Source organism: Amia ocellicauda, chromosome 20, assembly GCF_036373705.1.
Source record: "Amia ocellicauda isolate fAmiCal2 chromosome 20, fAmiCal2.hap1, whole genome shotgun sequence".
Lineage (NCBI taxonomy): Eukaryota > Metazoa > Chordata > Actinopteri > Amiiformes > Amiidae > Amia > Amia ocellicauda.
This window is the reverse complement of record NC_089869.1, coordinates 9,413,997-9,426,636: the sequence shown is the minus strand read 5'-3', so window position 1 is coordinate 9,426,636 and position 12,640 is coordinate 9,413,997. Positions and strand designations below refer to the sequence as shown.

General features: G+C 45.3%; 1 protein-coding gene across 1 annotated transcript; it reads right to left on the bottom strand.

Moving 5' to 3' along the window:
* Positions 1 to 243: 243 nt before the first annotated feature.
* LOC136715705 (SH2 domain-containing protein 4B) lies at positions 244 to 12,057 on the bottom strand. Its single transcript, XM_066693067.1, has 8 exons — positions 11,289 to 12,057; positions 10,142 to 10,301; positions 9,324 to 9,471; positions 3,120 to 3,258; positions 2,657 to 2,984; positions 2,162 to 2,289; positions 998 to 1,218; positions 244 to 871 (listed from the first exon to the last, which is right to left on the bottom strand). The coding sequence occupies exons 1-8, from the start codon at positions 11,458 to 11,460 to the stop codon at positions 779 to 781; spliced, it is 1,389 nt and encodes a 462-aa protein (XP_066549164.1). The 5' UTR covers positions 11,461 to 12,057; the 3' UTR covers positions 244 to 778.
* Between the last annotated feature and the right edge of the window lie 583 nt (positions 12,058 to 12,640).

Below are 12,640 nucleotides of genomic sequence, written 5' to 3'. Positions count from 1 at the left end.
CCCTTGCGTCACAAGGACACAATGTGCGTTTTGTAGCAGCTACGTGTGTCTCGTTGCAAGTGGGTAGTTCAGTTGTGTCAGTGCTTTGTGGGGGGTGTCACTGTGGGAGTGGAATGTGTGTCTGTGCTGTGGGAGTGTGGGGGCAAGCAGCGAGTCTAGAAAATCAAGAGCTCCATTTCCACAAAATGGTGGCACAGCTGATTAAGCATCATCTGTATTTTCTTTATTTCCTTTGTTATCATCCTGACACAGTTTTGAAGTTGTCTGCTCTCACACTCTTGATTTCTTTACTAAGGTCTCAAGGGGTGGCCGCCTGGTGTTCCCCACTCCCCCCTGCAGAGAAAAGAGTGAATAGGAACGACCACGTTTTCTTTTTTCAGCGATATCAAAGCACTTTTTTTTTTTTTTTAATATAATTATTTTGGGAGGGGTCAAAGGGCACACAATCAATACCAAAAGCATTTAAACCTTTTACTATAAAATGATACATGAATAAATCATAAAGATGTTAAATATGACAGGAAGAACTGGAAGTATGTAATTGAAACCGCTGTAGCGAACAGTAGGGGGGTTAAATATTTTTTTTTTTAGATCACTACAGTTTAATCCCGGGTCGGTTTTGCGTGGTGAGATTGAGTTATTGTTATTTTTAAGAATAGGAGGGGAGGTGGAGCCATGATAGGATGGAAGGTGATCTCAGTCTGATATGAGTTCCTGCGGCGGCACACCTGAGCTCCTCTCCAGTGCAGTTAGTCCACAGCGGAGGGAGGTTGAGGGATTATTGGAAGAGCCCCCCATAGTCTGTGTTTGACCCCTTCTGTCCACAGGGCTCTTGCAGGAGCTCCCCCCCTGATGTAGTGATCACTTCCTCCTGCACGGAGAGAGGGAAAGAGAGAGTGTGAGGACCAGGCAGACAGAAATCTCTGACGGTAAGTAACTTGGCTCCTGATGGGTTGGTTGGCCTGTGGGGGAGGTGCATGGGCTCAGTGGGTGGTACCTTGTGGAAGTCGATGAGATCGGCCAATGTGGCGTGGCGGTTCTGGTCGACGCCCAGGAAGCTGTAGTAGTCGCCCGAGGCGTCGATGAGGAAGTGCTTGAAGCCGCCGGCCGTGCGGTAGGACAGGGTGTAGCCCCAGATCCGCTCACTCACACGCACCAGGAACGAACCCTCGGGGGCATTCATCAGGAGGGCCTCTGACTCCTGACGAGAGATGATGCCTACATGGGCAGAGTGAGAGAGATTGATATTACGCCTATGGACAGATACAGAGAGAGGGAGAGAAACACTTTACACCTACAGATAGAGTGATACATCAAACCTACAGAAATATCAGATTACACTTGCATAACCAGAGATTACACTGTTGAGATTATACCTGCACATTGTTCACACCTATTGACGGAGCACGTGTGTGTGCGTGTGTGTTTGTTTGTTTGTCTGTGTGTGTCTGTGGGTATACGAGTGACATCCACACTTGCCCTGTCGGCCACTTCTCTGTGACAATGCCCGGCCCCTTTGCTGCATCCGAGAGCACATAATATTGGCCAATGTCACTTAACCAGGAGCCACACACTGTGACCCATTGTGATGGCATAAAAGGCAGCAGGGCCCCGGGGGAGTAATTAGCCCAACCCGTGTGAATTATTGAGCATGCCTCCTCTCCGCGTCTCCCTCTCCCCGCGCTCTCTGGCCCCGCCGCACAGCTGCCCTCTCCCCGCACCCTCATCTTGTCTTGCTCGAGGCTGTGCCAGGGCTGCTCTGGTTACAGGCTGCAGATATTCCACACCCTCTCTCTCTAATCCATCCTCGGACAGGGGGCGTAAATACAGTGGTTTTGGGTTGCCCAGGAGTGTGGAAGCATAAACAGCAATAAACAGCTGAAGTTCATTTCCCTTGTAGCATTCCTTGTGTTAATGGGTGTTGCACCAAGCTAACTTTACACATTAATACCCTAGCTACAAGAAAAAGCATTAAAATAATCAGTATTTTATTAAACTGGCCTTTTGTAGGTGAACTACCCTATATCTAATTTATTTATTGTATTATTTGACCTTAACAAAATGTACAAAATTAGTTCTGAAAGTGATGGCTGACCCTGGTGGTGTTGCTATCAGAGCAGTAAAGTAAAGCCTGCTCCTACACAGCCCTGTCTTTACTCACCGTGGAACCAGGGGGCGATGTTGGCGCTGTTGCGCTCGTGGCCGGCTCTCCTGGGCCTCTGCTCCTCTCTGAACCAGCGCAGCACCGCTTCCCGGGAGTTGGGCCGGGGTGGTTTTACCCATGGTGCACTGGGGAGGGAGGCCAGAGGGAACACACAAGTCAATGCAACGATGGACTAAAGTATACAAACTTAGGAGCTAGAGCTGGGACAGTTAAATTTACATGGGGCAAAACACACTAGGAGAGAAATACACAAGTAGAGGGGAAAATATACACTATTGGTAATATATTGGGGTATATATGAAGACATACACATGTTGTTTGTTTGTCTACGTTACTCTATGATTTGTCTGTGTTTCTGTCAGTGTGTGTGAGCATTGTTGTGTGTCTGCGCAGGTCTATAGGGCTTGGTTACCTGTACCTGTACATCTGTGCGTGTGTCTTAGTGTTGCCCCATTACCGGTGTGTCGGTGTTACTGTGCGTTGTTCAGTTACCTCTCGGCAAGCGTCTGCACGGCGCTGGTGCTGTGTCTGCGATTCTGTCTTCCACGGCGCGTACTGGGAGGTGGGGCGGAGCGTGTTGGCGTAACGGTGACGTGGGTGTGGCCGGGGGCGGGGTTGGGGCCGGTGCAGCTCTCGGGTTCGATGGTGGCACTGTGACGCCGTCCGGGCCCTCCCCCGTTTAGGTGGGTCTTCTGGAACAGGCCGCTCAGTCCCGCCACCCGGCCCTTCTCGATGGCCCTGAGGGACTGCCGTTTGTACTCGTCCCGTGCCCGCCGGGCCTTGTGCTTCATCTCCTCGTCCGCAGCTTTGGAGCGTTGAACTGGAGGGGAAGACAGAGGGAGAGGAACGAACATAGAGCAAGGTTACTTCTTGGGGTCCTTTTCCTTGTCCCCCTCACTTGTCCTTCTCCTCAGTATCACTGTATAGTCTCCCCTATCCCTATCCCCCCACTTACGTTGTTCTTGCCACTCCTTGTCATCCCTCTCGCTCCCTCTCTCCTCCTGCTTGAGGGAGATGTACAACTCTTTCGCTCTCCTCTGCTCTGTGCGGCGGATTTCCTCCTCTCCACGCTGGCGCTCCTCTTCCTCACGCCTCTGCGGCAGAGAAAACAAGGCCGGGTCACAGCCAGCTCTCTCCCTGCCACTGATCACCGCACCGCACAAACGGACATTGTGTCACAGTGGCGGCACTAAGTGGCCAGCAAAGGAAAAGGGGTAAGAACAGATTCCTGGTTGATTTTGTGGTATGCCTCTTCCTACAGGTTTGGCCAAGTCAATGTGAAGGTATTCCTGCTCTTCCTGCCCATTTCTACTTAAATTAAGTGGAGGCACTGCAGTCCAAGTTGTCAATCTCCGAAAAGTTGTTTGAAAACTACCTAGATCCCTCATTTGCAGAAGTGAATTTAACTATAAGAAAAAAAAACACCACCACCCATTGTGTTGCATCACCTCAGCCTATTTGTTCTGTGCACAGAGGAGTTTTACAGCTTCCCCCCGGCTGGATGTGACAGCTGACAGAGCTACAGACTCCTGCCACTGACAGAGTGACACACATCAACCCCACAGCACAGCTGCACAGCGATCTAGGGCACTGGGAGCCTGTCAAAGTGGCCCAGCACTTACACACACTGCAATGTAGTGCAAATACAAAAATGGAAATAGACTCCCATATTTACACATCATTGGCCTACTGGAGTTCGGTATCCTGGGGATTGCTGTAGCAGTAGAAAGTGAATCTCGCAATACCCTCCTGTAATATTACAGCGTTTTGATCCACTTGACAGTTGCTTCTCGTGTTACGGGATTCAAATATTTGTTTCTGTTGTGTATATTTCCAGTTACTTGTGATTACCTAAAATACAGCCGCCAATGACAATAAATCGGGGTGATTGGTGAGTCGCTCGAACTCAGTCGTTTCCAGAGCTGAAAGACTGTGCATTTTGAAAGCAGTTAAGTGGCAAAGCTATTTCGGTTGAAAGGAAAAGAAAGAAAAAATGCCAACAAACTCCTAACAGAACAAAATAAACAAGTAAGCAATGTTTCTCCTGCCAGCGTGGGGTGTTAAAACGAGCATTAAACAAGATCTATGAATCACCATTCCAGACTTAACATTTCATCTACTCATGTGTTACACGGAAATGGCCTGTAATCTTTCCAGGAAGCATCTGACCTTTCAGAATGTGTTTGGGTGCGATTGCTGTTGAATGGGATTACTTAGAATGACACAGACTTGAGAAAGTGCGCAGGACTGGCTGCAAGCAAGCTCAAATCAGCACTGGGAGCTGAGCGACCAATCAGAGTCTCAGACACTGCTTGGTTTAGTGGGAAGACCACGGCAGGACTTATGACTGATGAACCAACAATGCAGGGATCACTAAGGAATGCAGAGTGAAGAAGCGGTCAATGCACAGGACCAGTTATGCGAACAAACTAAATAAAACAATACGTCCAAAGCACTGGAAAGGAGTATTTAATTCCACCCGACTCCAGGGAGGGGGATGGAGGTCTCCTGGGGTCCACCCCAGAAAGTGTGAGAATATGCAACCTTCTCGTCAGGAGCAGTTTGGGATTTTATCCTCTGTTGCCTTTTTCTTCTTTTAAAGATTTAGTTGCTTTTAAATCACATTGTTTAGGGTTTTTTGGTTTAAGTTTTGTTATATTCTTTTGTCAAATACATTGACCGTTTTGGATTTAATTTTAAATGCATTGGACTTTTTTTGTTTGTTTTTTATTTTTACTTTTTTAATTGTTTCTTTATTTTGTTCAATGCATTTTCAGTTATTTTCAATGTATTTGACCTTTATGTTGGTGAGCAGTTTTTGCTTTTATCACGTTTGTTTTGTTGTTTTGGGCACGTTTATTTTGAAGTTAATTGTTTTTGATCTTTGTTAAAATCACAGATTTTAAAATTTTTAAGTGATTTTAAGGACTGATATTTTAATGATTTTAATCACAAGTATTAAAAATTGAATTGTTTTTATTTATGTATAATGAAAATACTAAATTCAATAAAATAGTATTTTTCTTCTTTTAAGAAACAGTTCAAGGGGAATTTTTGAAAGGACAGTTAAACTTTAATGATGTTCCTGCCGGCCAGCTGGATGGTGAGGGGCAAGGATAAATGAGCTGGTTAATATTTGACGAGTTTCTTAAGAAGGTCTCATTAAGGGGTCCTAAATCATGCAGGACTCTCAAGCCTCCGTGGGGTTTTTTGCAGCACACTCCTATCACAGCCACAGCCCTCTTCACACACATCCTCCCTTTCTTTCGTGAACATGGCTGAAAGCTCCACAAACACTCACACACAGACACTCACAAACAGTTTCACACACTCTCATAAAGGCTCCCCACATAATCCCATTCACATCCAGTGGCATCACCTTCCAATTTATAAACATACACCCCCCAAATTGCCATACGATATCCCACAACCCTTACATAAACATCAATATCAGTGTCGGTGTCGCACCCCCCTGCTGGATCGACGTAGGCCAATCATCCTGATACTGTGTTGTTGGGGCTGCCTCCCTTTTTGGGTCTGGCGTTGTGGTCCGTACACACTCCCTCAATGTCAAGGTGGCTCATTTGATGGTGGCAGGGCCCAGCGCACACCCCTTCCTTTGTTTGCCTGGATCTTTGATTGGCTGCATTGCTATGTAACAGAATTTTCTTTTCCTAATTTGTCGCCCATACATTTCAGGATTCAGAAGCAGAAACCATAATGTCAGTGACTCAATTCATAGCCATCGGCTGAATGGGATATTTAAATCTGCCTATTAATTTACAAAGGAATGACTGTTAATATTGTCAGGAAGGCTTTGGGCATTCCCACAATTTTTGCACCTTTTTTGCGTGTGCATGTGTGTTTTTTATATTACTTTTTTCTTTTTACATATTACAGCAGGTCAATGGTATCTTGATTGTTGACATCTAATGATACTCGAGCACAGTGCCTCCTCTGGTTCACGACGCTGGGTAAAGCGATTTAAAATATGAGAAAGTGATTGACGCAGTACATTGCACAGCCAGGAGTGCGTACATATAGTGCACATATAGCCAGCAACTGTTCATATATTGAAAACGTATCTTGTTTTTGTCTGATTCTAACACAGTTTCTCCGCCTGGGTGCTGAGGAACCCCTGTGTCTGCTAGCTTTCACCCCCTGCCGAGGTCTTAAATGAATGACTTATTGAGTACCTGATTTAACTTAATTTTCTTAATTAGATTTGGAGAATGCTTTTGCTGCATTGCGAAACACTCGGTTTTTTGTTGCCTTGCTGCCAAGAAGCCAATCCAACACACATCCTGATCAGTGTGCTGTTTAATACATTGTCGCCCCTCTACGGCTGCTCAGACGGCTCTGATTGGGTTATTTGTTAATGACACACAAGAAAAAAAGAATAAAATAAATCACAACATGGAGGAAATCAAACTCAGATTGAAGATGTATTAGAAGTATTGTAGCTGAAACATTTGTATATTTGAGGTCATCGATAGTGGAGTTTTTGAAGGTGGAATTAAAATTACACAAGAGCACCCACTCTTAAATCTTCTAAGAGAACTGATACATTAGTACTGATATTCTGAGTTTCATGTTGGGGAAAAAGTCTACAAGAACTTTAAAAGCAACAAATATAAACTGTGCCAAAAAGTGCTTCTTCTTTCCAACCCAGAATATTTAGAATTCTTGAAAATAGTTTCTGTAATTGACTAATTTCTGTAATGTCTAAGTGTCAGGGAGTGCTTTAGCTGTATTCTGTAGTGGCTGACTGTGGAAACTGGAATTGGAGTACAGAGAAAGAAAAGAGGTTTGTGTGTTTTTCTTCCTGCAAATATCCTTCTCGCTCTTCTTCGCTCTTCAGATCACGGTGTGTACTGTATCCAGACTGTGTCACTCTTCTGCTAACTGTTTTCTCATCATGCACATACACATTCACACATACTAGACATGACTCCTGAATCTCAGCTTTCTTCAGACAAGGCAGGTTGCTTATTGTGATAATAAATCCAGAACAAAACTGCTTATATTCAGCCTGGGAAGTGAATGCAAGACATGTCATGATGCAAGTTGTTTGTTGTTGTTTTTTTTTTTGCAGAAAATAAGACCATTATTTTCTGGGGGAAGTCTGATGGAGTTTCAGTACTTTTAGATGTAGTTTTCGTGACATTAAATAAATAAATAAATAAATAAATACAAATCATACTCTCAATTATGTATCCAGCTAAGGCATACAGTCGAGTCGTCAGCTGAAGATAAGGTCTGGGCTTTTATCATGTATCCAATCAACCACTGCAACTCCTAATTGAGATGACAGATCTGAACCAGGGGACCATTTCCCAAAAGCAACGTGAGCCAAACGAGCATCGTTAGGTCATCGTAAGTGCAAAGTTTCAAATGTGATGTGTTTTCCCCAAACAGTCGCTTTGTGGAGTAATTTGGGAATAGATTTGTGAGTTCAGGAGAGGTCTGGGAATGAGATCATGAGAATGCATTGTGCAAAAATCTGCCTCTCCCTATGTGTGGTAGTACAGTGAGATTCACAGAATTACGGAATGTAGTTTGTAGATGCCATCATACATATGCGATCTACTGCAAGATCATTCTTCAAAGAGAAATGGAAATGGTTCTTTGGGGGCTTTTAAATCGGCAAAACAAACTCTAATCCTGAGGTCTCAACTCAGAAACTGCAGGACTACAGCACCTTCTGTGTTTTACACCAGCTGGAGCTCTCGATCCCTGAGCTAACCTAGTTGTTTGAATAATTAGACATCTTTAACATGGTGTAAAGTTTTTAAATTTATATTCTAAGATTCTTTTGACTCAAGCTGCCCTTCATATAACATCATTTGCAGCCCGGCCCTGGAGAGAAATGTTTAATTAATCGAGTTAATCAGTTGAATCCGACCAATTACATTTTTGGGAACTTGGTTGAAGAAAGACTGCAGCTCATCAGGAACAGAGTTTGAGACCCCTGCTCTGATCTTTAGTTTAATGTCTTGTATTACTTTTTATTAGCAATTCCATTAACTCCTAAACTGAAATCCTCTGACATATAAAGTTAAAGGGAATAAATGCGCTGTACAGAATTAATATAAACGGGAAGCTACGAAGCTCATGTAGGTGAGAAGATGCTGGTGGTGGATTTTATAAACAAATTACTTGCACTCTTACTGTTGACATTTTATTTGCATGCTTAATGGGTTAATTATATATATTAATGACACTCCAAGCAAAGTATTACTAAAGAATAGCTCTTACAAGATCCAAAACAACTGTGCACACCCCAAACAGGGATTTGTAGATTAGCGCTCTGAAAGTGTGACGCTTTCACAGTTTCTCAATCCCGGTCTGCAGGCTCCTGTGCTTTCTGCTTTGCGTTCCAGCTGTTCTCTAAATTGCTTAGGCTAACTGAACCTTTTAATTAAACCATTTCTTTGATTAGGCCCGTTTTCAGCTCTTTGACAAAGCGGGAGTCAAAATTCACATTAACTCCAAGTGCCAAGTGCTCCGGTTCAGATTTCATCTTGGCATATCGTTCCACGGTGCAGCTATGTGTAATTTAAGCATCTGTGCCACCTCCGATCTAGGGATGCTTATTGTAGGACTGTTTGATACAGTGTGATGCCCACCTGTGTCTGTGCATCGTTGTAAACCTATTGAGACCGCTTCAGGGGAGCAATAATGTTTTTCTTTGGAAAATCTAATCTAAAGTAGCATTTGTGAAATCAAACGGTGAATGCATGGCACTGTTAAAAAAATTGCTACTTAAGAAAATAGCTAAATTAAGTGATCAATAAGTCTGACTAATTAAAGGCTCAGTTCGAATAAAACTAACACTGGGAGCCTCAAAGTTGAACATCTTTGTTTTGTAGCCGCAAGAGAAAATCAAGCAAGAAAATAGGAGACAACGCGATGCAGACAAAGTAGAGGCCTCGGATACACAATGCAGTCTGTGTGGTTTTCTGGTGGGAGATGGCATTCTTCAAATCTGGCATCCAGTGCCGAAACAATTCTGGTTGGCCTTCCACCTGAGCTCTTCATTAGTTAATTGAACATACTTGAAACCCTCTGATCTTTTCCTTAGATCTAATGCAGCTGAATAGCTGGACTGGATCTAAAGAACTCTGGTTCAGGTCTCACACACACATAACATGCCCACCTTCAGCTCCTCCTGGATCCGGTCCTCTTCCAGTTTGGCCGCCCTCCTGTCTTCCGTCTCCTCCCTCCATTTCTCGGCCACGAAGCGCGCCTTCTCCTTGGCCATGGCGTCTCGGAACTTCTGCTCGATCTCTTTCTCTTTGGCTCGCCTGGAGAGAGAGAGAGAGAGAGAGAGAGAGAGAGAGAGAGAGAGAGAGAGAGAGAGAGAGAGAGAGAGAGAGAGAGAGAGAGAGAGAGAGAGAGAGAGAGAGAGGAAAGGAGAGATCATCAGTCACAGGGATGGAATCCAGGAATATCAGACCCCACTTCATACCTCCTCCTGCTTTGTCAAACCCCTCCATCAGAAGCAAAAACGGGGTGACCAGATGGGCACGTCTTTGTGTATTGAGGTACATCTATAATCAGTGTCTAAGCAGCCTTCTTGTATAACTCCCACTTTTTTTTTTCTATTCACACTAATGTTTGAGGGTGATCTTCAAACCCAGTCTTTTATCCAACAAGTCACTTTAAAACATTAAAATTGTGGATGGTGGCATTGGATTGGAGACCTTTTTCCATTGTCATCAGGGTTTAGCCAATGAAAATGAAATATAGGCTTCACTGGCAGCACCAGGTTTGTTGTTTTGCCAAAGCAGTTAAGGATACATTTAATGACTTTTGTGTTTTTTTGTGGGGTGGGAGGAAGGGAGTGGAGGTAAGGAATGGTGATGGTTTTCTTTGTGCAGAACAGCTACATATATTCTGTTTGTTACTTCTTATCAGTTTAATAGAGGTGGTTAAAAGTAAAAAATGTCTCTCTCTCTCTCTCCCCCTGCTCACCAGAGCTCCTGCGCCTCTTGCTGTGCCTGCCTCCTGGCTCGCTCCTCCATCAATTCCTCCACAATCTCCTCGTAGGGCTTGTCTCCGGGGGCGTCCCCCATCACCCATACCCACACGTCCCCGTCCTGTCCCAGCAGCCACTGCACCGCCTTACTGCTGCCTGCAACACAAGGGCCATTGAGAGGGTGCGTGATGTTATCACGTTTACGAAATGCCATTCATTCTCAAAGCCAGTGACCTTGACTCCATTCTTCCGGGCCCACACTCGTTGACAGATGGTGCACACATTGGTCAGAGGTAGGTTTGGCCTGGCTCATTGTCATTCCTATTTTCCTGTGCCATCTCTTTTCTCCCTTTTTTTGCTGCATGCAGATGTTGGCACTGGGGCAGATTGCCTCCAGCTCATCGTAATAAGTCAGAAGGCCCACAATGCAATGGGAGAAAAAGTCTCAGACCAAAAAAAGTACTGATTGTTCTTATACAGCAGAGGGCTGTGTATACCTTATATTCCACAGATTGTAATGGGTTTTTAAGATTATTTTGAATACGACCAGGAGGAATCAGTCAAATGAAGATGACAACAGATCAGTACCGTGTCAGAAGAAGAAACAACTTCTCTATGCTCCAATGTTAGGAACTTCGCTCATGCAAAGCAACAGTACTATGACACGGGATTCTACCTGCAGTCATACTTTGCCATAGGCCAGAAAAGTGATGTGAACACGCCTTTCAGCCCAGAAAAAAAAAAAACTCCCACACCCTGTACATTAAGATTCCATCATATTTCTATTGAAACACCAATAATGGCCACACTCAACTTCATCCACGGTCTTAATTAATCTAAAAGCTCCAATACCGTTCCACACACAAGACCTCTCCAATCTCTCTGTCTGCTACCCCCCATCCCCTTTACTGTCTCTCTCCCTCCCTCTCTCTCTTTCCCTCTCTTTTACCAACCAATCCTATAGCCTTTCCACACCTATTTCACCCATCTCTCCTTTTTTCCCTCTCTCACTGACCCCTGTTGTTTTTCCACCTGTCCCATTCACTTCATCCCTCCCCTCCTGTCATCTGGTCGCAATCTCTCCGCACCCCTCCCCACTTCTTTCACCCCCCAGCCCTCCCCAATCCCGGTGGTCTAACTCACTCTTCTTGCTCCTGGCCCGTTGTTCCTGTCCCGTCTCCCGGCTCTCCCTCTCGACCCAGCGCCGCACTTGCTCCTCCCTCATCTTGTAGAACAGGATCTGCTTCTGCTCCTCGTTGAGCTCGGCCAACAGGTCCGGCTCAATGTACAAATCCTGAAGGATCTGCTGCATCATATTGGCAGCCGAAAGCAACTCCAAACAGAGAGAACAAAGAGACACTGCGCTACAACATATCCTGCCTGCTCTGCTTCCTACCCAGCCATCCCCCAGCTACCAGGACCTCCTGAGCTTCCTCTCCTAGTCCACAATGTATGGCTTGCCACCCAGTGTCAGATCACCCAGGCCTTTGCCCACTTTGTGAATCCTTTCTCTCTCCAGCCCCTTCCTCTCACCCCTCACTTCATGCCACAGGTGCCCCTGTCTCTCTCTCTTCGGTCAGAGTTCGGCACTAGAAAGCTACTGTGATGCTGGAAGCTGGGTTGGCATCATAATGGGAATGTACCACCCTGTCAAAGAGCCACATCACTACAGTCCCACAGCCCACAATGATCTCCCAAACTCCTACTGTCTTCGCTTTGAGTCTTCCCCCCTTTCTCTTTCTCACTCTCCTTTAAATCGCTTGACGGTTTGTCCTTATTGTTCTTCTCTCCGTTCTTTCCCTGGCGTCCTCCCTTTTCTTTTCCGTATTCTTTTTCTCCCTGCTACCCTTCACTCTCTCTCTCTCACTCTAGTCGAGATCCTGCTGCTCTGGGCGTTCTCTGATGTTGTCTCTCTCGCTCTCTCTTACTTTTAACTCGCCCTCCTTCCCCCTGGCCCCCCTCGCTCGCTCCGTCTCTGTCTCTCTCTGTCTTTTGCAGTTGCACTTCAAGCGCAGGTGGCTCTGACAGCAAACAAACAAGGTCGGTGCGTCGATCTGTCCACGCCGTTTCTGTCCGTCCCAACCCTCCCTCGGCTGTGTCTGTAAAGCGTAGTGAGTGTTATGTGTTCAGAGGCTTGACTACACCTGCTCTCACCTATTTGTATCGGTTACCTAATCCCCCACCCCCCCACCCAGAGGGAGGCCACCTGACTCTGACCCATCTTTCCAAGACAACGACGGCTGTCGGTTAAACTGATACTCTCTCTCTCTCACTGTTTCCATACCTCCCTCTCTTTCATCCCAAAGAGATCCCTTTTTCTCAACATGAAAGAAAGCCAATTTTCCATTTCTGGTGCTCCAAGGACCCACAGGATGATTTACATTTTTTTTGCTTCACAGATTGCTCCCGTTTGATTGGTCAACCTCAATTTAAAAGTTAAACAATTGAAACCTAGCACTAGACAACACAGGTGTGGATACAATTATTCTGTATAC

What these genes read in the sequence shown, in the direction of transcription:
- LOC136715705 (XM_066693067.1), bottom strand. Translation starts at nt 11,460, where the DNA reads ATGATGCAGCAGATCCTTCAGGATTTGTACATTGAGCCGGACCTGTTG. An exon ending in CAAGAGGCGCAGGAGCTCTG is followed by an intron (nt 9,472 to 10,141) that starts GTGAGCAGGGGG and finishes CTCTCTCTCCAG; the next exon opens with GCGAGCCAAAGAGAAAGAGA. An exon ending in CAAGGAGTGGCAAGAACAAC is followed by an intron (nt 2,985 to 3,119) that starts GTAAGTGGGGGG and finishes CTTCCCCTCCAG; the next exon opens with TTCAACGCTCCAAAGCTGCG.